We start from the raw sequence: 24,302 nt of genomic DNA on the forward strand, positions 1-24,302 counted from the left end.
TTGGCTACTTTTTAATGCAGATTTCATTACTTGAAGAATCTCAAATCTTAACCTTGAAGCCTCAAAAAAATAATTCATAGTCATCCTAGATTGTTCTGTTCATAAAAATCTCTTATTTAAAAAAAAATTATGTTCCTTTATTGGAGCAAAATTCCTGGACAGTCTACAGCAGTGTATTCACTAAACAGAGGCCTGTGCAGAAATTACTGCTATCCATCTAGACAGGTTTCATTATGCTTTGCCTATTGATGGACTAGTTCCATTTATAAAGCTCTACACATCCAAAAGCTCTGAATTTGACCGGGCTGCCCATTAACTCATCTCTGAAAACGTCAAGTGGCACTTCATTTTAGCTACTATATTTTACAGCTTTAAAAAGCTTAGGCATTAGGAAGCTTCTCAAAATGCCGTTCTGTGCCCAATAGCACTCAGCAGACAGAGCAGAGTCCAGCATCTCGCCCAGATTCACGCAGTCGGGTCTCATTTGAGACCAATAAGCTAAATAGCTGGTGCTTAGAGACAAAAGTGCACCTGACCTGAGTTTCTTAACCACCAATACGGACTCCTACTCTGTGAGCCCGTCTTCTCAGCCACCTTGTAGAGCACCAACAAAGACGTGCCAGCAACAGCCCATGTGCAACTTGGCATTATCGCACCAGGTTTGTCTGGTGGTGGGGACAGGCACTGTTATTATAACCAGGTAAACACAGACCCATTTTTTAAAATATGTTTTTATTGATTTCAGAAGAGGAAGAGAAGAGAGAGGAAAAGAGAGAAACATCAATGATGAGAGAGAGTTTATTGATCAGCTGCCTCCTGCACACCCCCGGCTGGGGATCAAGCCCGCAACGCAGGCATGTGCCCTGACCAGGAATCCAACCGTGACCTCCTGGTTCATAGGAACATAGACCCATTTTTTAAATGTCAACTTGAGCCCCAGCCAGTGTACCAGTGGTTAGAGCGTCGGCCTGCGCACTGAAGAGTTGCCAGTTTGATTCCTGGTCAAGGGCACGTACGTGGGTTGCAGGTTCATTCCCCAGCCCCAGTCGGAGCATGTTCAGGAGGCAGCCAATCAATGTCTCTCTCACACATTGATGTTTCTCTCCCTCCCCCCCGCCCACTGCCTTCCACTCTCTCTAAAAATCAAGGGAAAAAATATCCCCAGGTGAGTGTTAACCAAACAAGTAAGCAAACAAACAATAACCTGCTGGCTTGTGCACTGTCTGTTTCGTGCTGTGCTGCGTCAATGTGTCCAGTTGCTTCTTGCTGTTCTTTTTCTCCCCGTGAGAGAATCCTGAGAGGGTGCCGTCTTCTCTGGCTTGTGGGCCGGAGGCCATCCGGTTTCTTCCTTCGAAGGAGGAGTGAAGACTGGCGTTTGGGAGCCACCCTGGAAGAAAGTCCGAGACTCAGACGGAAGGGCAGTTACACATCAGAGAGGCCCTGAGAACCGCTGCTCAGAAAAATCTTGAGGAAACAAGATGCCAGCCAGGAACTGGGGTTAATGTTTAATCGTCCAGCAGTCCAGCCAGGCTCAACTCCTCTTCCATTTAAATTCACTTCCTGTTATGCCCTGTGGAGGTAGAAAGTTCGCCATTACATCCTGCATGAAACAATTCTTCAAACACTCACATTACAACTTTTGAGCTTTCATTTCTCCATATTGGCACCTTCGTTTTTCTCACAGATTTTCTGCTTTTTATCCCTTTGAATCCTTTTCCTGTTGATCATCTGCTGCTGAAACATCTGGCAACATATGGGGACATTTCTGGCTGCCACACTGGGAGGGAGGTGCTGCTGGCATCCAGTGGGCAGCAGCCAGGAATGCTGCTCAACACCCCACAGTGCCCAGAGCAGCGCATGGCAGAGAATGTTCCAGCCAGGGAATCAGCAGTGCTGAGGTGGAGAAGCCCTGGTCTGTGATTACTTACAAAGTAGGATATGATGTTTCATTTCCCAGGCATTTTTTTTTAAAATATATCTTTATTGATTTCAGAGAGAGGAAAGGAGAGGGAGAGAGAGAGAGAAACATCAATGATGAGAGAGTCATTGATCGGCCGCAGCCCACAACCCGGGCATGTGCCCTGACCGGGAATCGAACCCCGATCGCCTGGATCCTAGGTCGACGCTCAACCGCTGAGCCACGCCCGGCCGGGCGCCCAGGCATTTTTAAGAGTTCACCTTTGTATAATGCGGTAGAATTCTGCTCATTATATTGCCTGTATGTTCCTACACAGTTGATGTGCAGGCACTGCCAAGAGTGGTTATTTAGGGGGCCAAGGACCCAGTGGCTGGGGCACAGAGGTGAAAGGGAAGTTGTCATAGGTGTGGAAACACATTACATAGTCAAAACCAGTTTTCGAGCCCCCTTACATCAGTGCCACAAATGCTACCAGATTCTCACAGCAGCCTGAGAAGGGAGGGCAAGTATGCAGTGGCCTGTTTTGCACACAGCCCTGACCTGACATCAGTCACCCGCTCCACTGGCTGGGGTGCCCTGTAGTTGGGGTCCTCCACCAGGTGCCCCGGCTTCTCACCCTGGCACCGTCCTCACTCCCTGCAGCCCTCCACAGCACTTGCCAGGTTATATCCAAATCGTTTACTCACATATGCCCCAAGCTCCTTAAAGAGAGGGGAGCTGGAGTTACCTGTCTTTGAAAGCCCAGTGTTTAGCACTGTCTCCAATATACAGTGTTACATCAGAACCAAAATTGTCTCCAGATGTTCTCAAGCAAAAATGATCACCTTTCATCATACACCCATCTTTGAAGTAGGACATGACCGGAGTACAGGATTAGTGCCTGGGCTATTTTGCCAAGCCTCTGTAAGCCTTGATTTTCCCTTCTGTGAAGTGGGGAGTGATAGTAGTCTTCATAATAATGTTCACCACCACATGGGGTGTTGTGGGGCTAAAGTGAGAGATCTGGAAAGAGTAGGCAATGTCTTGCAGAGCCGTAGCAGAAAACACAAGGCAAATGTGGATCCCTAAACATGCTTGTCAAAATATCCTTCCACATTTTGAGCCAAGTGGATGAAGTTAATAAAGACTTTACACTCAAACACACATACACACACACACACACAACTGTACACAAAGCCCCACGTGGACCAATTTATTTGCTTGCCATAGTCAACTGCATAAACGTAGTTTGTGGGGACCTGCAGGGCGGATAGCCTCTGGCTGGTTGGAAATGACTGTTTCTCTTGCCCAGTAATGCAGAGTCATCAAACAAACAGCCTGCTTTTATTTTAAAATGTGACATTTTGCTCATTGTGAATTTTTGCACTAACTTTGATTTTTATAGATATTATCTTAATTACTGATTTTTTTATTTTTATTTTTGGAGCCCACATAAATTTTGCACCCAAGGCAAGCACATTCCTCACCTCCTCCAAATTCCAGCCTGAGTATCTGGTAAATTCTTCTGTAAATGGTGGGTTTGCTAAAACCTAGAGGCAAGGACCCTCTTTCATCTGTCTTATGTCCTGAGCTCCTGAGCATCTGAGCACATTCTATGAATGAATGAATGCATTACCTCACACCTATCTTGGTGCTATACACATGACCAAAGCCATAAAAGATTTGAGGAATAGCCCTGGCTGGTGTTGCTTAGTGGTTAGTGCGTTCACTGCACACCAAAGGGTCACAGGTTCGATTCCCGATCAAGGGCATTTACCTGGGCTTCAGGTTCAATCCTGGGCCCCAGTTGGTGCACCTGCAGGAAGCAACCAATTGATGAGTCTCTCTCACATTGATGTTTCTCTCTCTCTCTCTCTCTCTCTCTCCCTCCCTCCTCCTTCCCTTCTACTCTCTCTAAAAATCAGTAGAGAAAATATTCTCAGGTGAAGAGTAACAAAACAAAACAAAAAAGACTTGAGGACTAGTGATTGATGCAGAATATACAACCTAGCCTTTCCGAGGCACTCTGAGCTGTGGGCAGAAATTGCGATGGCCATTTGAAAGCTGAAAATGTGACCATATTATCCTGACATTTATCCAAAGGGACAGACTTGGGGGAGGTGACGAACAACAGCTTTGAAAGCCCTCTGCACTTTTGCGGTGCAGTTGTTGTCACAGGTACTGTCCATTCTCGAAGCCTGGGAGGAGATCCTGGATCCCCTAAGGAACCCTCCACTGTTTTCCTCTCTGACAACAAGCACTGTGTCATTGACAGTGTCTCCTTTTTCTCCTTGGGGGCAGGAAACTCAGATTGTGCTAAGGTCATTCAGTAGGCTTGCCTCCTCCAATTGGGTGTGCTGGCCCAGGTTCAATAACCCAGCTCTCCAAGGGCAGGGATCGGGGAGCCCCGATCTGTAGCATTGGCAGAATCCCGCGGTGTAAACTCTCCCACCATTGCTGGCTGCAGACTCCTGGGTGTGGAGAGGGAAAGTGACACAGCATGTCTCCCTACACAGTCCATGGAGGTAGACTGTTTGCACCTGGACAAGGGGCAGCTTTTCTCACCTGGGGACCTAGCCTTTGAGAAAACTGATACACGCCCAGGTGCTTTGGATTGGAAATATGAGTTATATCAGATTGCAGTGCCTCTGTATGGTAGGCACAGGTTTCTATTTACATTTAAATTATTGAAATTAACAAAATGTAAAATTCAGTTTCTTAGTCACATTAGCCACATGTCAAGTGCTCGACAGCCACATGTGGCTCATGGCCACCAAAATTTTAGTGCAAACACGCCACAATTCCATCATCGCAGATAGTTCTGTTGGATGATGCTATAAAGCATGTCTTTTCAATTAATTCCACTGCAATAGAACAGTTTCTGTTTACTGCCTGGGGGATTGCGCCTGTAACTGCAGGACAGGAAAAGCAATCTGGCCAGTGCATGCTGGTGGGAGGGCGGGAAAGCGCGGATCCCAGAGGGCCACGTGCCTCGAGCCACGGCGCCCAGGCAAGAGGCTTCCAACACCACGAAGCACAGCTTCGGCCTTTGGACTTCCCCAGGGGCTGGCAAATCTTGTTCCAGAATAAGAGGGGAACAGCCCATCATCTGTTTCCAAGCAAAATTGAGATTCATGAGACTAGCACACACATTGGAATAAAGGAAAAGGTTCTTCAAAGATGAGTGCTTCTGCCCAGCCAGTGTAGCTCAGTTGGTTGAGCATTGTCCCTGGTTCAATTCCCAGGTCAGGGCATGTGCCGGGTTGGGGTTCAATCCCCAGTAGGGGGGGTGCAGGAGGCAGCTAATCAATGGCTCTCTCATCATTGATGTTTCTATCTCTCTCTCCCTCTCCCTTCCTCTCTCTCTCTAAAATCAATAAAAACATATTGAAGGGAAAAAAAGATGAGTGCTTCTGGGGATGGCTGAATAATGACCCCCAAAAGATGTTCGCACCCAAATTCTGGGGACTTGTTTATATGTTACCTTAGGTCATAGCTCCTGAGATGGGGAGGCGATCTTGGGTGATGTCATCACGAGGGTCCTTATGAGAGGGAGGCAGGAGGTCACTCAGAGAAGGAGATGTGACAACACAAAACATGAGAGAGACATTTGAAGATGCTGCACTGCCAGCCTTGAAGATAGAGCCAGGGGCCAAAGCGAATGACCACAGGCGGCCTCTAGAAGCTGGAAAAGGCGAGGAAACTCGCTCTCCCCTGGAGCCTCCAGAAGGAACGCAGCTCGGCTGACAGCCTTATTTTAGCCCCGTGAGACCCACTGTGGGCTTCTGACCTCCTGAAATATGAGAATAAATCTGTGTTGCTTTATGCCACTAAGTTTGTGGTCATTTGTTATAGCCACGATTGTCACCTAATAGAGCTTTGACCCATTGATTCGCTGGTTCCTGTCGACCCAGCGCACGGACCGCCCACAGTGCCAGGCTTTGGAGTGACCTGCTGCCCTGCCCCTGAGCTCATGGTCCATGGGGACAGAGCCAGGAGATGAGTCTTTCCCGTCGATGCTGGGCAGGCTCTAAAGAGAAGCACTGAGCTTTCAAAGTAGAAACTGCCAGTGATGGAAGGAAAAATACAAACACTGATGCCATCGCCAATGCGCCCAGGACAGCTCAAGTAGACAAGAGCTGAGTAAACATACAGAAAACTCAGGCACGATCAGTAATCAGAAAAGTAGAGCTGAGTGTATTACGTATGTGTAGTGGGGGGAAGAGTGTCTCTCCCAAATTTGTGTTCACCAGGACCTCAGAATATGCCCTTATTTAAGGATCTTCAAGATGAAATTTGAAGATCCTTGGGCCATAAATCCAATGACTTGTGTCATCTTAAGAGAAAGGAGAGGGATAGTTAGAAGCAGAGAGATACAGAGAAGACCACGTGAAGGTGGAGGCAGAGCTTGGAGCCCCCAGAAGCTGGGAGAGGCTTTGAGGGAGAGGGCAGCCCTGCCAACGCCTTCATTTCAGGTTTCTAATGTCCAGAGCTGAGAGAAAATAACATTTCTGTTGTTTTGAGCCACCTGGTTTCTGATCATTTATTGTGGTGGTCCCAGGAAACGAAAATGTATGTAGCAATCAATCAATTCCTGAACCCTCATTATGCACAGTGTGCCTGCTTTTCATGGAACATTCACAAAAACTGACTGTATCATAGGCCACAAAGGAAATGTCAGTAGATTCCAAAGAACAAAAATAACACAAACAGGATATTCTGACTATTCTGCAATTAAAATAGAAATAACAAAAATTTGTCAAGGCTTATACATCTGGAAAAAAATTTTAAAGACACATTAATAAACACCTCTTGGATCAAAGGGGAAATACAAAGTGAAATTATAGAATTTCTTAGGAATAATGATCATGAAAACTCAACATATTAGTTGACAGAGAAAAGTTGATAGCACTAAATTGGTTTCAAATAAAAATAAACACACACAACTCAAACAACTACAAAAAGACAACTGAGACACAAGAAAACAGAAAAAATAACTAATAAAAATAAATAAAACAACCCTAGTTGGTGTGACTCAGTGGTTAGAGCATCGGCCTGCGCACAGAAGGGTCTCGGGTTCGATTTCTGGTCAAGGGCACATACCTCAGTTGAGGGTTCGTTCCCCGCCCCCAGTCAGGGCTCATGTAGGAGGCAACCAGTTGTTGTGTTTCTCTCACATCAATGTTTCTCTCTCTCTCCCTCTCCCCACCCCACTTCCACTCTCTCTGAAAAGCAATGGAAAAAATATCCTCAGGTGAGGATTAACAAAAAATAAAACAGTATTTCATGAGATATAAAACAAAAAACAGGAGAACTAACAAAACCAAAGGCCAGTTCTGTTTTAAAAAGAAAAATACCCCAGTAACTAACCTAATCAAGGAAAAACAAGGTAGAAAACACAAGTACAAAAAGTTGAAAATGACAAGGGGAAAAGACCCATCAAAATAAAGGAAATTACAAAACATTCCTCTGTACAGCTCTCTACAAATAAATTGGAAAACATAGATGAAATAAATCATTTTTAAGGAAAATACAACTTACCAAAATTGACCACAAAAGACAAATCCAAAAATCTCAATTTCCATAGTTGGTTTTATAAAAGCAAGTGTGGTTCTCTGTTAGGAAATCTATTAATATAACCAATCATGTTTTTAAAGTTGAGGAAGATCGTATGAGCATCTCAGTAGATACAGAAAAGGAATTTGAAACAATCCAATATCCATTCATGTTAAAAACACTCAAGAAAACAGAAATTGATGAGAGAGATTGAGATTCACCCCCTAAAGCCAGCATTTTACTAAATGGGGAAACACTGGCTTTTTCACTGAAGTCTGAAAAAAGATATATATAACCCTGAGTATAATTGTATTTATCTTATCGTTATTTTCCATCATTATATTGATACAGAAAATAAAATAGGCCAAAACCTGTCAAGAAATACCCCAAGTCAATGAGTCAAACTGTAAAGCATTCCTGACAGACACAGAAGGAGCCTTGAATGAATGGGAGGAGATACATCCTTGGTTAAGAGGGTTCCACACCATAGGATGTCAGTTCTCCCCAATTTGTAAATTTAACGCAATTCTGGGAACAGTGTCACCATTTCCCTGATGGAACTAGACAAGTTGTTACAAAGTCCCTTTCAAGGAATAAGCAAGAAGAACCAAGAAAACACTGAAGAAGAAAGGGAGGAGGGCCAGCCTTAGCAGGCACTAAAACAGACCAGTAAGCATCTGTAATTAAAGCAACCTCGCTCAGAGGAAAGCACACCTTAGGCCACGCCGAGATCACTCTCACCTCTGCCGGTGGCAAAGCCTCACTAGTGTGACAACGTTGTACTGGTGATGTTGTGGGGAAACTGTCGCACGCATTGTTGGTGAGAATGTGAAGTGGCACCCACCCTAGGAGGGGAAGGTGGTGATACCCTAGCTGAATGCCATATGCATTTGCCCTTGACCACGGGACCCCACTCCAGGGGATCGATCCCACAGAGACCCTGGCGAAAATATGAAGAGCTGTTCGCCGCGGGCTTCGCACTGCTTAATTATTTTTAATAGAAGACTAGAAGCACCAGGAGATGGTGGAATAGACTACGGTGCCTCCACTAATACAGAGTGCAAAGGCGGGAGAAATGGAGACCACTCTGGGGAGGTGGGAATGAGTGGACGGAATCTGCATGTGGAGTGGACGTGGATTCGAGGGAGCCAGAGGGCAGATGGTAGTGGGTTGAATGATGACTCTCCAAAAGAATGTGAGCATGACATTATTTGGAAAAAAGTCTTTGCAAGGTAATTAAAGATCTTGAGATGAGTTCATCTTGGATTAACTGGTGGGTCCTAAATCCAATGGCACGTGTTCAGAGACAGAAGAGGAAAAAGAGAGAGACACAGAGGAAGGGGTGGTGTGAAGATGGGGCAGAGGGTGGAGTGATGGCTCTACAGCCAGAGGCCTCTAAAGATGGGCTGGGGGTGCAGCCCAGTGACTGGGAGAGACAGGAAGGAGCCTCCCCCGGAGCCTTCGGGGGAGCTCAGCCCTGGCCCTGCACTTGCCTTGGTTTTAAACACTTCTGGCCTCTAGGACTGTTGAGAATAAATTTCTGTTGTTTTAAGCCACCAAGTTTATGGTACATTGTTACAGTGGCCAATATAGATTTTGGTGGTCTCTTGAAGTGACAAAAGGCAGGTGTTTGCTGTGCTACCATTTATCAGAGAGAGGGGAGCAAACATAGATGTGTACATACTTGTGCATGTATATTCACCTGTACATGTGTGTCCATCTCTGTGGACATGCATGTATATGTGTATATATATTATATATCTGCTTATATTAAAAACAGTGCAAGGACAAACGATACTTCTCAAATGGCTGCCGTAAGGAGAGGGAGGAACAGGGGAGCAGGATGAGAGTAAACTAGACCCCTCTGATACACCTTGTGTTGTAGGTTTGTCTTTGGAACCATGTCAATATTTTACATAATTATACAATGAAATTTAAAATCCAAAATAAAGTGAAATACGTATGTGTCTGACTGATAGCTTAACCATACAGAAGTATTCCAAGTTACCTGAAAACACAGTAATTTGATGACATATCTTAGTAAGATATGCCTTAAGATCTAAAATAACACAAGAGAAACATCAGTTTTCTGTAACTATATGTCAGTGGTCATGTTCGTACTTTTATCTGACACGATTATGTATCTCTGTGATATGGAATAAAGCAAAGGAGTAAATTATGTGAGATTCTACTTCTTTCATCCTTTTATCCTACCTTTAAAAAAAGGAAATATTGTCTACCTACAGAAAAGGCATAAAAACACTGACCAATCCAGTAGCAACGAGTACCCCCACCCCTGCCACCAAGAAACCAAGTGTCCCTGGAGATGACTGTTTCCAGCCAGAAACATCTGGTCATGCAGAAGAGCGAGAAGCCACCTGAGACCCTGGGCCCATAACCAAAGGGAGCCAACCAGGAGAGGTTCCCCACCAGATGGGAGACTTTCAGCACCACTACAGGTAGCAACTCCAATGGATTCCAGCACACGAACATATTTTAATCCATGTGTTAATGATACTAAAAACAATCCCCCAAAACAAACTGGCCACCATTGTACAATGCTAGGGAAACAATCCACTGTTTTTGAAACTGGTCAATAAAGATAAGAATCAAGCATTTATCCAGCTTTTCCCATATAAACTATCACTGGGTGACCAAATAGATGAGGAAATTTCTCTTTACAAAGGTATTTCAAAGTAACTAATAAGTTAAAATTTGATAGAATTAGAATTACCATCATTTTGCAACCCTCAGTGAATTCATGAATCTAGGTGTTGATGGGTCTTGCAAACATTACAAAAGGAAACATTACAAGTCATCTGATGGATGAACATATGAATGTCCTGCCACCCACTTCCCCCCAAAGAAAGGGAAACATGAGCTGGCATCTGATCAAGCTGCTAGATCCAACAGGTTTTTTGTTTTTTCCCCCCAGTATTTATTTACAGGAAATAAAGTTTAGAGGAACAGGGATACAACAAGCAAAGTCTAGAATGTGGGGGACTAAGAGGACATGTACCCTTGTTTCTTTGACAAATGACATGGGTATGTGTGTGTGTAGGGTGGTGACCCTGCAGATTAAAAATAGACACAACTGATCCCTGGGAAACAAGATGGCAGAGTACGTAACCCGCCGCCTCCCGCAACCACATCAAAATCACAACTAAAACACAGAACCGCCATCCCTCAGAGCCTCCTGAGATCCGGCTGCACAGAAGCCAACAACCAGGGAGCTGAGGCAGCACCGAGACGGGAGGAGGGGGAGACGCGGGCGGGGCGGGGCTGAATCAGAGACGCGGCCGCGGGCCCACACCCGGTGCCGCGGGGAAACCCGGGAGGGAATCTCGGAGGAGCAGGGGTCCCAGCCCCACAGCAGCCCCCAGCCCAGGGCTCCAGGCCGGGAAGAGACGGCCCCACAACTCCGGGCTGTGAAACCAGCGGGGACTGTCCCTCAGGGTCGCGGAGGCCGCGGGAGCCCCAGCAGCTCCTCTCAAGGGCCCGGCGCGGACTCACTCGGACGCTCCCTCTGAGCCCAGCGCCGGGCAGCAGCCGGAAAGGACCCGGGACACTCGGGGAGGGACTGACCTGCCTGAGATCCGGGCGAGAGGTGGAGGGCGGCTTCCTCCCGGGCAGAAGGGCTGGCGGAGGCCATGGCTCCTGTTGTGAGTCCTCCCCGCACAGCCCGCAGGCAGGCGCCATGTTTGAGTCGCCAGCGCCTGACTCACCTTTGGCCCCGCCCCGTGATTCCCGGAGGCCCCGCCCTCCCCGCCTGCAGCTCATCCGGGCCATATCCAGGGGCTTTTCTGTGCACGTGGCCTCTCGAGCCTCATGCTTAGGACTTTCCTAAAATCTCTCAAACAAGCAGCAGCTGCCCCATGCGGCTTGATAAGCGGCCCCAGGCCTGGCACTAGCGGCAGCTGCACTGGCTCATAGCTGGGCCTCTCCTGGGCACCTCCAAGCCCAGCACAAGGAGCAGCCAACTACGGTTTGCTGTGTAGCTCATGCTGGGGGGCCCTGGGCAAGGCACTGGCACAGGCTGACTGTGCACCTCCTGGGAGGCCCCAGAGACAGTGCACCTGCTGGCCAGACTGGACCACGCTGGATTACAACCCTACCACACCCACGAGTGACACTCAAGGGGTGCACTTGGTGAACACCAAAGCCCCACTGAAGTAAATCCTGCTCCATGGGGGTGTCTCCGGCACAGCAGCTCTCTGGCTGTAGCTGCAGCGGGTCCTCACAGCCGATTGGCCTGGGGGTCAGCTCCTCCCAGTGACGCCAACAGCAACCAAGGCTCAACTGCAACAGGACAGTGCACACAGCCCACACAGGGGAGCACCTAGAAGGCCCTGCTCAGGGGACTGGGGAGGCAGAGCCACTGCACCCTACAGGACACCTACTACACAAAGCCACTCTACAAATTCCAGGAGAGAGCAGCTCTACCTAATACATAGAAACAAACACCTGGAAGCAGCCAAAATGTGGAGGGAAAGAAACATGTCACAAAGGAAAGAACAGAAGAAATCTCTAGAAAAGGAACTAAATGAAATAGATCCAAGCAAGCTAACAGATAGAGAGTTCAGAATAATGGTTATAAGGATGTTTAAGCAGACTGTTAGGGAAATAACTGAGAAAGTCAATAACATAATAAAGTACCAATTTGAAATGAAGGCTACAGGAACTGAAATGAAGAATAATTTACAGGGAATCAACAGTAGAGTAGAGGATGCTGAGAATCAAATCAGCAATTTGGAACATGAGGAAACAAAAAACACTCAACCAGAAGAGCAAAAAGAAAAAAGAATCCAGAAATATGAAGATAGTATAAGGAGCCTCTGGGACAAGTTCAAGAGGCCCAACATTCGTATTATTGGGGTCCCAGAAAGGGAAGAAAGAGACCAAGGAATTGAAAACCTATTTGAAAAAATAATGACAGAAAACTTCCCCTACCTGGGGAAAGAAATAGACTTACAAGTCCAGGAAGCACAGAGGGTCCCCAACAAGAAGAACCCAAAGAGGCCCACAGCAAGACACATCATCATTAAAATGCCAAAGGTTAAAGACAAAGAGAGAATCTTAAAAGCAGCAAGAGAAAGCAGTTAGTTACCTACAAGGGAGCACCCATACGACTGTCAGCTGATTTCTCAACAGAAACTTTTCCGGCCAGAAGGGAGTGGCAAGAAATATTCAAAGTGATGAAAAACATGGAACTACAACCAAGATTGCTCTACCCAGCAAAGCTATCATTTAGAATTGAAGGTCAGATCAAGAGCTTCTCAGACAAGGAAAAGCTAAAGGGGTTCATCACCACCAGACCAGCACTACAGGAAAAGTTGAAGGGTCTTCTTTAAGAAGAAGCTAATGAACAAAAGAATCTGACGAACTAAATAGATCCAGAGACATTGACACAGGCAGCAGATGATCATATTTCCGAGGGAAGAGGGAAGGGGGTGGAGGGTGGGAAGAGATTAACCAAAGAAGTTATATGCATAACCCATGGACACAGTTAATAACGGGGTGAAGGCCTGGGAAGGGGGTGGGAGGGAAGTGGAGGGGATCAATTGGGGGGGAAAAGGGATACCTGTAATACTCTCAACAATAAAGATAAATTTTTTTTTAAAAAGACACAACTACAATGAGACATCACTTCAGACCTAACTAGGATGGCTCTGATCAAAATGACTTAACAAGTGTTGGCCAAAACATGGAGGAATTGGAACCCGTATCCACTGCTGACAGGAATGTAAAATGGTGCAGATGCTTTGAGAAAGTCTGGCAGTTCCTCAAACAGTTCAACATAGTTACCACATGACCCAGCGATCCCACTGTTAGAGACAGAAATGAAAACATCTGCCCAAAACTTGAAGTGAATGATCATAGCAGCAGTATTCATAATAGCTAAAAATATCCAGCTGGTAGATGGATAAACAAAATGCGGTCCATCCACACCATGCAATATTATTCAGCAATAAAGAGGAATGAAGTTCTGACACACGCCACAACATGGATGAACCTGGAAAACACGATGCTGAGTGAAGGAAGCCAGACACACAAGGCCACACACTATATGATTCCATTGACATGAAACGTCCAGAACACGCACATATCCAGACAGAAAGCAGACGAGCAGTCGCCAGGGGCTGGGGGGAGGGGAGAATTAGGGATGGCTTAATGGGCACAGGGTTTCTTTTGGCGATGATGAAAAAATTCGACAATTGATTGTAGTGATATCTGCACAGCTCTGAATATACTAAAAACTGCTGAATTATATGCTTTAAAAGGGTGAAATGTATGGTAGGTGAATTCTATCTCAAGAAAGCTGTTACCAAAAAATCCAGGTTGGTCACTGCCAGAGATGACGGTAGTGGGATGGAAGAAATGGGTGAAGGGTTTAAAAAATACATAAAGATTAAAAACTCCCAATAAATGGATCATATTTGGATTCTGTTCAGTTTACGAAAGAATGACCGCCCTGGTTGGTGTGGCTCAGTTGGTTGAGCATCATCCCATACACCAAAGGAAAGGTCGCCGGTTCAATTGCGGGTCAGGGCACATGCCCGAGTGGTGGGCTCGATCTCCAGTAAGGGGGCGTGCAGGAGGCAGCTGATCGATGTTCTGTTCTCACATTGGTGTTTCTCTCTCTCCCTCCCTCTCTAAAAATAAATCTTTAAAAAATCTTTAAAAAAGAAAGACCTATGAGACTACTGGGAAGTGAACCCTGGACAATGACATTAAGGACTCAGTAAACATTAAGACACGATAAGGACAGGGGAGGCAGGTGGAGATGTAGACGAAAGATCAGCCATGACTGAACCGTACTGAAGTGGGGACAGCTGCATGTGTGCTCATTTTACTATTGTTATACCTCTATTTTTATGTTGAAAAAACAACATACATTTCTATATATTTAAGTCTCCGTAATTAAATTTAAAATTTTTATTTAAAAAAATCACACATTTCCATTTTGTTCTTAAGGAAGATTAGTTTAATTTTATAGAAGAAACACTTTCAAGCAATACAAATGACAATTAGAACAGAGATGACTACTGATTAGAACTTATTCCCACAACAGAAGGTTACTGATTTCAGCAGTGATGATTCGATGATCAGATGAAGTGAAGATCAAATTCCCTTTTCCCCGTGTCTGGATTCAAACTGCTGATGAACACAGCAGAGTGCTCTTAATCACTAAGCATGGTGTAGACAAGTTTAAACAGAAGATGCAAATACCCCTTAAGATGATAAGACTCCACTTTCTCACGAGTGGGTGCTTGCGGCGGGGAGGGGCAGTCTTAACTCGTTGGAAGCTGCAAAATCAAAGCAGCTGCTGCAGAGGCAGCCAGGCCGTGTGGCCAGGGGCCTCTCTCACGTGAGGGAGGGTCAGTGATCTGCCCTCCACATCCCCCGAGCCCAGAGGCAGACAGTGGTTGCTGAAAGTTTCAACACTGCAGGCACGGAGAGGGCCTGCCACCGTCCTCCCAGCTCCACGATGCTGCCTGCCAGGCTGCGATGCTTTGCATGTCTCTATCTCCGTCGTGGGTATGTGCACAGAGAAATCAGCCAAAAAACAAAACGAAACAAAAAACCAGCAGAGTAGAGGCACAAATACATAGCAAGAGATGACAACTGTCAAAGCAAAAGTTTCAGTCTTACCACCACTGACAAATTCCATTGCCCGTGACAGGTCGCGCGTCAATGAAATACTTTTACAAAATTCACTTTTAATAAATGCAAAAGGGAAGGTGGCTTATACAAGGGGGCAATTATAGACTAATTAGAAGAGAGACATTGATTAAAAAGGGGGGCACCCCCAAGGGAGGGGCAGAAAAATCTAGAAAGAGGGAGTTGTGTTTTCTAATTCGTGTGACCACCTCACTTACTTCTCTGAGGCCTCAAAAAGGAGAGTGCATTTCATATATAATAAATATGCATTAGGCAAAATATATCATTTCGCATTTTAAAAGAATAATGGTATTTTCTATTACATAAAAAAAAAATTTCTCATGAGCTACTTCTAAGATTTCTTAAGAAATATTGGGTAGATTCCAGTACTGGGGGGAAGGATTCTGATTTCAATCAAATAACTCACATCCTCTCCTGTGAATGACTCGCTGGGTAACTGAGTCACCGCACACGCTTCCTTCCCCAGAAAAGCGCCTTCAGAGGTCAAGCCAAGGTCAGAACTGTCAGAACTGCCGTCGCATGGGCGGAGTCACTGACTGATGAGAGTCACGTTTCTAGGTCCCTTTCACTTTCCTTCATGACAGAGCAGTAGAACGAGAGCCCCGGTCAGATAGGGCACACTGGGAGGGCGGCTGTCCAGGTTGGTGCAGGGCAGTGTGGGCAGCCATGTGGGCAGGCAGGCCCCAGCCGGGGCCGCTTCAAACTCGAGGGGAGCACAGAACCATGCGTGATGACGCAACACAGAAACGAGGGGTTCTCAGCCGCAGTCCCCCAGGAGACCGAGTTCTGCGATGCATGCATGTGAACTACGGCTGAGCCCCGGGGTGGGATCTAAACAGAACGTAATGAGTGTGACAGTGGACAATACACACGATAAAGGCACACATGAAAAGCTGGTACAAGTGACAAATTTAGCACAAAGTGTTTGCATTTCTGTGTCAGAAACAAAACCGGCCCCAAAGTTCCATTCTACTGCATGACAAATACTGAAGAACAAAATTTCAGCCTTAAAATACATTTTAAAGTCAGTATTTTCCTTCAAGGAAAAAAAAAGTACTATAAATAAATTACAATACAGTGAATTTGCCTGAACTCACTTCGTTTCTGTCTTCCAGCCTTTAAGTCAAATAAAACAGCGTAAAAACTGTACACTCTTAACATGATAGTTGATCTTTTATAAAATAACTTGTCTTCAGAGATGTCAATTTCACAACAAGGAAAAACCAAGCCCTGTTGCCGTCACTATTATAAAATATATATGTATAGATATATGTGTTTTTTTTACAAAATGTGTATATTAATAGCTTTGCACAAATATTTTAAAAGACAAATTTAGCTAGTCTAAGAACTTCATGAAAATAAAACAGGAAGATAAATACTTCATGTGTACAAAGCACGACATCAAACATCATCGGCGGGCAGAGGAGGTACGTTAATCCTTGGTCTTGTGAAAAATGCTATCTTCTCCCTGCGATCAGAAAGAATGCCAGGTTAGAAGCTGACATAAACGCACTGAGAACTGCCGGGAGGCTCTCAGTACCAAGGAAAGCTTTTCTTACTCATAGAAAAAACTGAATTTAAATCCCAACAACAAATCTGTTTGTATAGAGAGTCTACATTTTAACAGAAGTTGCGAAGGCCCGTGAGGGCAAGGGTTTGTCTATAGTGCCTAAAACAGTGCCAGCTATACAGTAGGCATTCAGTAAATGTTTGCATTATTAATAAGTGAATAAGAACAATACAAATGAAGGTGTTCTAAATCATAACTGAAGGAAGATAGTTGTAGTGATTTATGTTCTTTTATGATGGGGATGTGAAAATACAGGGGGGGAAATTAAGGGTGTGCCCAGCCGGCGTGGCTCAGTGGTTGAGCGTCGACCCAGGAACCAGGAGGTCACAGTTCGATTCCTCGTCAGAGCACATGCCCAGGTTGCGGCTCGATCCCCAGTCAGCGGCGTGCAAGAGGCAGCCGATCAATGATGTTTCTCTCTCATTGATCTTTCTCTCTCCCTCTCCCTTCCTCTCTCTCTAAAAAACAATAAAAATGTATAAAAAACTTTTTAAAAAAGTTAATGGTAAAAGTCAGGTCCATATTATTCAGCCATAAAAAGGAATGAAGTTCTGACACATGCTACAATGTAGATGAACCTCAAAAACATTATCCTAAGAAGCCAAGTACAAAAGACCACATACTGTATGTATGACTCCACTTATATGAAATGTCCAGAACAGGCAAAGTCATAGAGACTGAAGCAGACGAGTGGCTGCCAGAGGCTGGGGGAGGGGAATGGGGAGTGACTGCTAATGGGTACAGGGCTTCCTTTTGGGGTGATGGAAGTGTTCTGGAACTAGACAGAGGGGGTGGTTGCAAAACACTGAGTCTGTACTAAATGTCACGGAATTGCTCACTTAAAATGGTTGATTTTATGCTATGCGAGTGGATTAGGGAAAACTAATCTATGCTATTCAAATGCAAGGCAGTGGTGCCTCGGGTGCAGGAAGTCTGAGGCTGCTGAGGTTTCCTTCTTACCTGTAGAGTCTGGGACAATTCCCTGAACTATATCACACCTACGGCATGTACCTCCCTGTACGTACACTATGCTTCAATCAGAAGTTAACGCAAAAGGCCAAGGCGATACAAAGATAGATACATATGTAAGTCACTGTGTTTACAATAGCAAACATTTGGAAAGAAGCAGGTTATAAAGTGGAGTATTCCGCTAAATTATATCTATTAGGTGAGCCATTACAGCCAACAAAGGGAACTGACTGTGTGGCAACACGGGGTATTTTAATTTAAACAAAGCTAAATGCAAAATGGAACCCATATTATTATTACAAGTAGCATGAACAAAAGTGTCTAGGAAAAAAGATCAGAAGAAAACATCTAAACGCCAATCGCATGGGGAGTCCTGTTTTGTGGGTTTTTTCAAGGCTTACATAAGTTTTTATGATGACAAAGGTATGACAGTAAAGAGTGGGAAAGTGAACCCTGGTTCCCCACCTGAAGGTCTGCACTTGGATGGGCTCTTTGTGGTTCTGCCCACGCAGCTGGCAGACCCCTTTGGAGGCCTTCTTCAGCATCTTCTCAGCTGCCTGTTCTTGATGGAAGTCAAGTTTGGTCTGTCTGGTCTGGAAGGGCAACATTGGATGAACCAGACGGTTTACTTCTAGTTTTAAGGAAGAATGAATGAAGCCACTCCCAGCTCTGGGGACACAGAGGGGAGAAAGGCCTGCCCCGCCCACTCCCCCAAAGGAATCTTCATAGCCACTACTCAGACTCACACCTCGAAGATGCGAGACCCTAACACCCCACCACAAAGCAGACAGGAAGCCCAGCTTGGCTTGCTGAAATAAGTGTTTTACCATCTGAAATGCTTACTTCCAAACCCGCCAGCACTGGAGCAAAGGGCAGTGGCCATGACCAGGCCCTGGGCCGCTCACCTGCCTCTCTGCTTCCTTCAGCAGAGTCCGGAATCGCTCGTCCCGCAGCACCCAGTGCGGGAGGTCGGTCTGGCCTCGGAGCTGGGCGTCCTCCAAGCGCTGCCTCAGCTCGCGAAGGGTGCAGATCTCCTCGTTCAGCTGCCTCTGCCGAGTTCTCGAAGCCTGGAGGTCCAGCTCCAGGTCCAGGGAGGTGCGGGCCATGAGCTCGGCCAAGGATGACCTACAGGACTACAGGAGACCATGACCATGAGCACACACGTGAACCAGGCACACGGGCACCAAGTGGCCAGCAAGTTCGGGTCTTCTAGAAGGTTCTTCCCCAATTAAAGAACACAGGTGAAGCAGAGGTATTTCTCTTCACATGGCCCAATGTTAAAAAAAAAACACATAGATTTGGGCGAGATTAATTTAAAGCTCTGGTTCAATATCAAGTTAGTGACAGCAAATTGTTTTCTTTAATGATGATGGCTGTATTTGCAAAGGTGTAGAGAAACAGACCCTCTCATATGGGGCTGGAAGGATCAAAAATGGGCATAATTGTACTAAAGTACTATTTCACAATATATATCAAAAGCCAAAAAATGTTCATTTTCTTTAGTTCTGCAATTTCATTTTCACTTGCATTGGAAGGACACAACTGATGATGTGCCCAAGTGATCCAATTAAGGCTCATGACAGAAAAAAATCTGAATATATAAGAGGAAACTTATTAATAAATTACAAGGCCAGCATAAAATGTAGCCATTGGGAAAAGTTGACCAACTATTGACATCTCTGAGATGTCACAGGTTCAATTCCCGGTCAGGGCACATGCCCAGGTTGTGGGCTCAATTCCCAGTAGGAAGCATGAAGGAGGCAGCTGATCCATGTTTCTTTTCAATGTTTCTCTCTCTCTCCCTCTCCCTCTAAAATCAATAAAAACATATTTTTAAAAAGAAGAAGAAAAGTCCAAAGACAAGCAAAGAATTCTGCATGTGCGTGGAGCTGAGAGCAGTTCTTCCTGTCCCATGGGAAGCAACCCTGGGAATGGCAGTTACTACAACAAAATCAAGCCTACAAGCACATCAGCATTGTTCAGCAGACTAAATAACTGTGTGCTTTTTACACACACTAACATCATCTGCACATATGCAGAATTTTAACGCAAATATGTGATGTGACTTAGTAAATATAAATTCATTTCAAAGCATTGCTGAATTCATAGCCGAGCTCAGTGCTTTTCAACCAGAGGTGGCCTGGCCCCCAGGGGACATTGGCGATGTCTGCAGACATTTCTGATTGTCACAATTGGGGACAGTATTGCAGCTCTATATCCTCCAGTGCACAGGGTGGCCCCATGACAAAGGAGGATCCAGGCCAAAATGTCAACAGTGGTGCTGCTGAGAAAGACTTTTGCAGCTGGATTACATATTTTCTTAGCATTCTCAATCAGTGGTTACTTGAAATACAACTGCCACATGGAAATTGGGGATTTTAAAAAATATGTATCTTTAAAAGAATCTTTGCCCAGAAAAGACAGGGAACCACTGGCTTACAAACTAGAAGCAGCAAAACTTTGTAAAGGGGCATGACGTGGAGAAAATGCTCGGTGGGTAAAGTAAACAAAAAACCGTAGAACAGTCCTGTACAGAAGAATGCTTGATGCTGAAAACCAAATGTTCTCAACTATACATACTCCCTGGTCCAAAAAGGAAAAAAGAATCTCTATGTGCAATAGTTGTTTATTAATTTACATTTAAAAATGTAAAGAACATGAATTATCTTACATCTCAGATCATGATATTACCTTAGGAAATTGAGAAATACGGGAAACATTTTGACAGCATTATGCTTTTATAGTTTTTATCTAAGTAAACAAGGGAATAAATGTATTACCTTTTGATTAACGTTACCTAAAAGATTACCTTTTTAAAGGTTTGTAAAAATAACTCGCAGGTAAGTGTAGATTCCATATTAGCTCACGTGGCACACACCTGCTTATAGCGAAGGGTTCGTCTTTCCAAAGTGTTTCGGACAAAGGGAGACTTCCGGGGCAGCGTTGAACTGTCGCTGTCACTACGATAAAGCTGCACCAAAAAGAACGAGGTTCAGATACTTTCTCAGCAACTCAATATTCCTCTCTGTACTCTGAGCTGGGTTGTTTCCTTTCTCACAGGCACTCAGATGTATTTATAATAGTAGTGCTTTTACTGAGAGTCCCGGTTTCAGTACAAACAAAGCCTACACAGGAGTTTTAAGTAAAACGAAATACAAAAAAAAAACGGGGAAAAATGAGCAAACCACCCCCCCCACCCCCAGCCCAGCCCTCCTTCATGTCCATCAACCGAACCACCTGAGCTCTCCAGGCTAATTGAGTCAACAAAACTTCAGTCCCATCAACAGCAATGGTGACTTGATATGGTATGTGATGCTCATGAGAGCCAGCACTGTCCTCAGTGCTTTCACTTTTCATCATTGTCATTTGCTGTATTTCTGGTTTGGGCCAGATCCAGGGAAAAAATGGCTTTCCAAAAAAGAGGACTGTTCCTGGAGCAGAATAAGCCGGCTTCCCAAACACCCGCCATGCCAGGCAAGGGAAAAGGTTTGCCTTTAGAAAGAAAATAAATAATGCCTGCTTTATGGCAGCCAAGACATTATGTATTCCATTTGGTGCGGGTTCTCACTTCAGGATCAATGTGTATCTGTGTGCAAGCCAAAGTCCTTGCCTTCCTGGCCTTATTTTCCACGCCAATAAACGCAAAATGCTTAGGCAGCACAGAGGCATGGCAGCTGACAGGCCTCCCGATCACTGGGAACATGTATGAGAACAAAGAGGTCTCTGAGAGCATGGTGGGTAAGCGCATGCTTTAAGGCGGGGTGCAGAGCAGACAGGAGCTGGAAGCCTTCCTCTGGGGAAGTAGAGGGTTTCCTCCTCCCCACCTCTCCTCCTCCATGAGCAGGCTGGGATCTGCTCCACAGTGTCCCACAAGAGTCTAGGATAAGGAAGGGACGTGAGGTGGCCTTCAATCTAGTGCCTCCAGCCGCCTGACTAAGCATCGGTCCCCTCAGGGCTGAATTCAGATGGGGCAGGAGTGCCTGGGCCAGACCCTGAGCTACCCAGGGGAGCTGTGATCTGCACACCTCGCTTCTGTGCCAAGGAGAGCAGCAGGTCTCACGAACACGGCAGAAGGGCAGTGTTTGACCTCTGCAGGGGCTGGAGACCACAGTCAGCCATGCAGGCAATAAACTGTGCCAACACGACCAATCCCACAGAAACCCTGGCCCAAGGCTCAGGGCAGTTTCCCGGATGGGCAGTGCTCTGTGCGTGCTGTCACCTGTCACTGCTGGGGACAAATACGAGCTGTCTGCGCAGCTCTATGGAAGAGACCAACCTGAAGCTCGTGCCTGGTCTCTCTGAACTCGGCCCTAGGTGCCTCTTCCTTCTGCTGACTTTGGTCTATATCCTGTCACGGTAAACAACCTTGATCACGAATATAATAATGGCTTTTTGAGTTCTGTGAGTCCTAACAAATTACTGAACCTGAGGGTGGGCTTGGGGACCCCTAAACCGCACTCCCAGTGCTTCCTGCATGGGTCTGAGGGCCTGTTTATGTCGTGTGATTGAACTCTGGCTTTCCCCTAATGGGCCAGCTCCTGGGCAATCCCTTCAACACGATCAGTCTGGAGGAGCAGGAAGGGTCTCCCCAATCCCATGTCGCCTCTGGGACGCTGTGTCAAAACCATTACTGCTTAAAAACCCTTCTCTTCCCTAGTCTGTGCTGTCACTGTCACCCTGCCACTGTCTGCCAACCTCCAACATGCTGTCCCTTCTGCAAGGACCACAGTGGGTTGGCTCTCCCTCTTCACCTAGTCAGGGGTCTCACCCCTGCGTGCACATCAGAATCATCTGGAAGCGTCCCAGAGCTCCGATGCCCTCAGCAGCCCAACTTGCCCACCTCAGCCCCACTCAGCAGAGCCCACTTTTGATTTGTTATCCCTTAGACCGATGCAGAAGCGAGTTGCCCTGCTTCCTGACCACAAGTCGGCGCACACACAACACTGAAGGTCTGGCGGGAAATGTATTAGAACCGGAAGGAATCCAGTTAGACAAGCGCGGGCAAAGCATGGACATGAAATCAGCAAGGATTCATATCCACACAAGCATGCTGCTCATTTACTGCGATTAGTTGTGAGAACACATATGTCTTTTAGCACAGAGTAAAAATTAAAATGCAACCAAGGGGGGGGGAGGAAAATTTCTGTTTTCGGTGGCAAAGAATTTCGACTTACTCTGCAAACATACTGGCTCCGTGCCCCAGGCGAGAAAGTCTGGGAACGGACAATTGTGCTACTGCGGACGAAAGGCGACGCGCGGGCCCTGCGGCTGGGCCGCTCCTTCGGCAGAATCGCTAGTTCTTCGGGGAAGAGGTCTTCTGTGTTGGTTTCCTTATCAACCTAGACAGTAATTCATTTATTACCACGACTTTTTCTGGAACACAGAAATGAACTTCGCATGTACCACCATGTTCTTGCCTTCTCCGCTTGGAGCTCTAACTGGCGTTTCACACTTAACACATCCAAACCTGAGTTTCTGCTATCCCAACCCCTCCTCCTCTGACAAGGATCTCTACTTGCCATTTTTCATGCCAAAGAAGTCCCCGTGTCATTGTGCACTCTGTTCTCTTTCGCACACTCTGTATCTGATCCAAGATCAAATCCTGTATTCAAGACTACGCATGTTTTGACCGCCTGTCACAAACCCTCCATCTGGATCACCGTAGTCTTGGGCCCAATTCATGCAGTAGGTTTCTCACCCATGTCCTTAATTCCATGCCTGCCCCCCTTCAATCTCCTCTCAACACAGCACCCAGGAGCTCCTGCTAAAGTCGAAATAAGACGCAGCCATTCCTCTCCGAAAAGTCTACCTGAAAGACCTGAAAACCTGAGTTTGCTACCAAGAACGAAGAGGGCGTCTAAGCTGCCCCAACCTGATCAGTAACCAAGGGAACACAGTAAATTCCTAAGTGAGGCCTTCCGTGGAGCTAGTCACGTACGCTCCCTAACAGTCCCAATTACAAAGATAAATGATCATGGAAGGCAGAGCCTGTTCTTTCTACATCCTGATAAAGGTTTCAAAATAATTGCTTCCAGACCCATTCCCATGACTCCCTGACTCCAGATATGTGATGACCCTACCTTATCTGTGCATTCCCTCCCCCGTGTGGAATCGTTTCCTTGAATGTATGGAACGCACTGAAACTGCTGACGTGTAGCCGTCTCTCAGTCCTCCGGCCTATAAAAGTGCTCCTCGCTCACTTGCCTGAAGTCAGACGCTGTTTCAAGGCTTCTTGGAGCTCTGCTCTCGGGCATGTCCTCCATTGGGCCCACATCAAAAAGTCTTTTCTGAAATCTACAAAGGTCCAAGTCTTCTTTTCATCAACAAAACAAATACTTTCACACAAATGTTCACAGCAGCACTTTGAAATAGCCAAAAGGTGGAAACAGTCCACATGTGCAGACGGAGCAGATAAAGGAAATGTGGCGGGTCGTACAAGGGAATACTCCTCAGCTACAAAAAGGGCCAAGTCCCAAAAGATACCACAACATGGATGAACCTTGAAGGTATTAGGCTGAGTGAGAGAAGCCAGACATCAAGGCCACATATCAGATGACTCCATTTACAAGAACCATCCAGAACTGGCAAATCCATAGAGACAGGAAGATCAGTGGTTGCCAGGGGTGG

General features: G+C 45.9%; 1 protein-coding gene across 3 annotated transcripts in view; it reads right to left on the reverse strand.

The window, feature by feature from the left end:
* Positions 1-14,418: 14,418 nt before the first annotated feature.
* The window catches only part of WWC3 (WWC family member 3), a gene marked incomplete at its 5' end in the record, with an annotated part of 93,033 nt that continues 83,149 nt past the window's right edge, over positions 14,419-24,302 (reverse strand). For 2 of the 3 annotated variants that reach the window (XM_081124864.1, XM_081124862.1), the window contains 6 exons: positions 14,420-16,604; positions 18,141-18,268; positions 18,581-18,808; positions 20,554-20,646; positions 21,952-22,023; positions 22,850-23,014. In XM_081124864.1, coding sequence (XP_080980990.1) covers positions 16,538-16,604; positions 18,141-18,268; positions 18,581-18,808; positions 20,554-20,646; positions 21,952-22,023; positions 22,850-23,014 — 753 coding nt within the window. In that variant the 3' untranslated portion in view covers positions 14,420-16,537. Of the gene's footprint in view, positions 16,605-18,140; positions 18,269-18,580; positions 18,809-20,553; positions 20,647-21,951; positions 22,024-22,849; positions 23,015-24,302 lie in introns of all 3 variants that reach the window. The other variant, XM_081124863.1, reaches the window with a different exon arrangement.

The sequence above is a fragment of the Miniopterus schreibersii genome, assembly GCF_964146895.1.
Source record: "Miniopterus schreibersii genome assembly, chromosome: X".
Classification (NCBI taxonomy): Eukaryota; Metazoa; Chordata; class Mammalia; order Chiroptera; family Miniopteridae; genus Miniopterus; species Miniopterus schreibersii.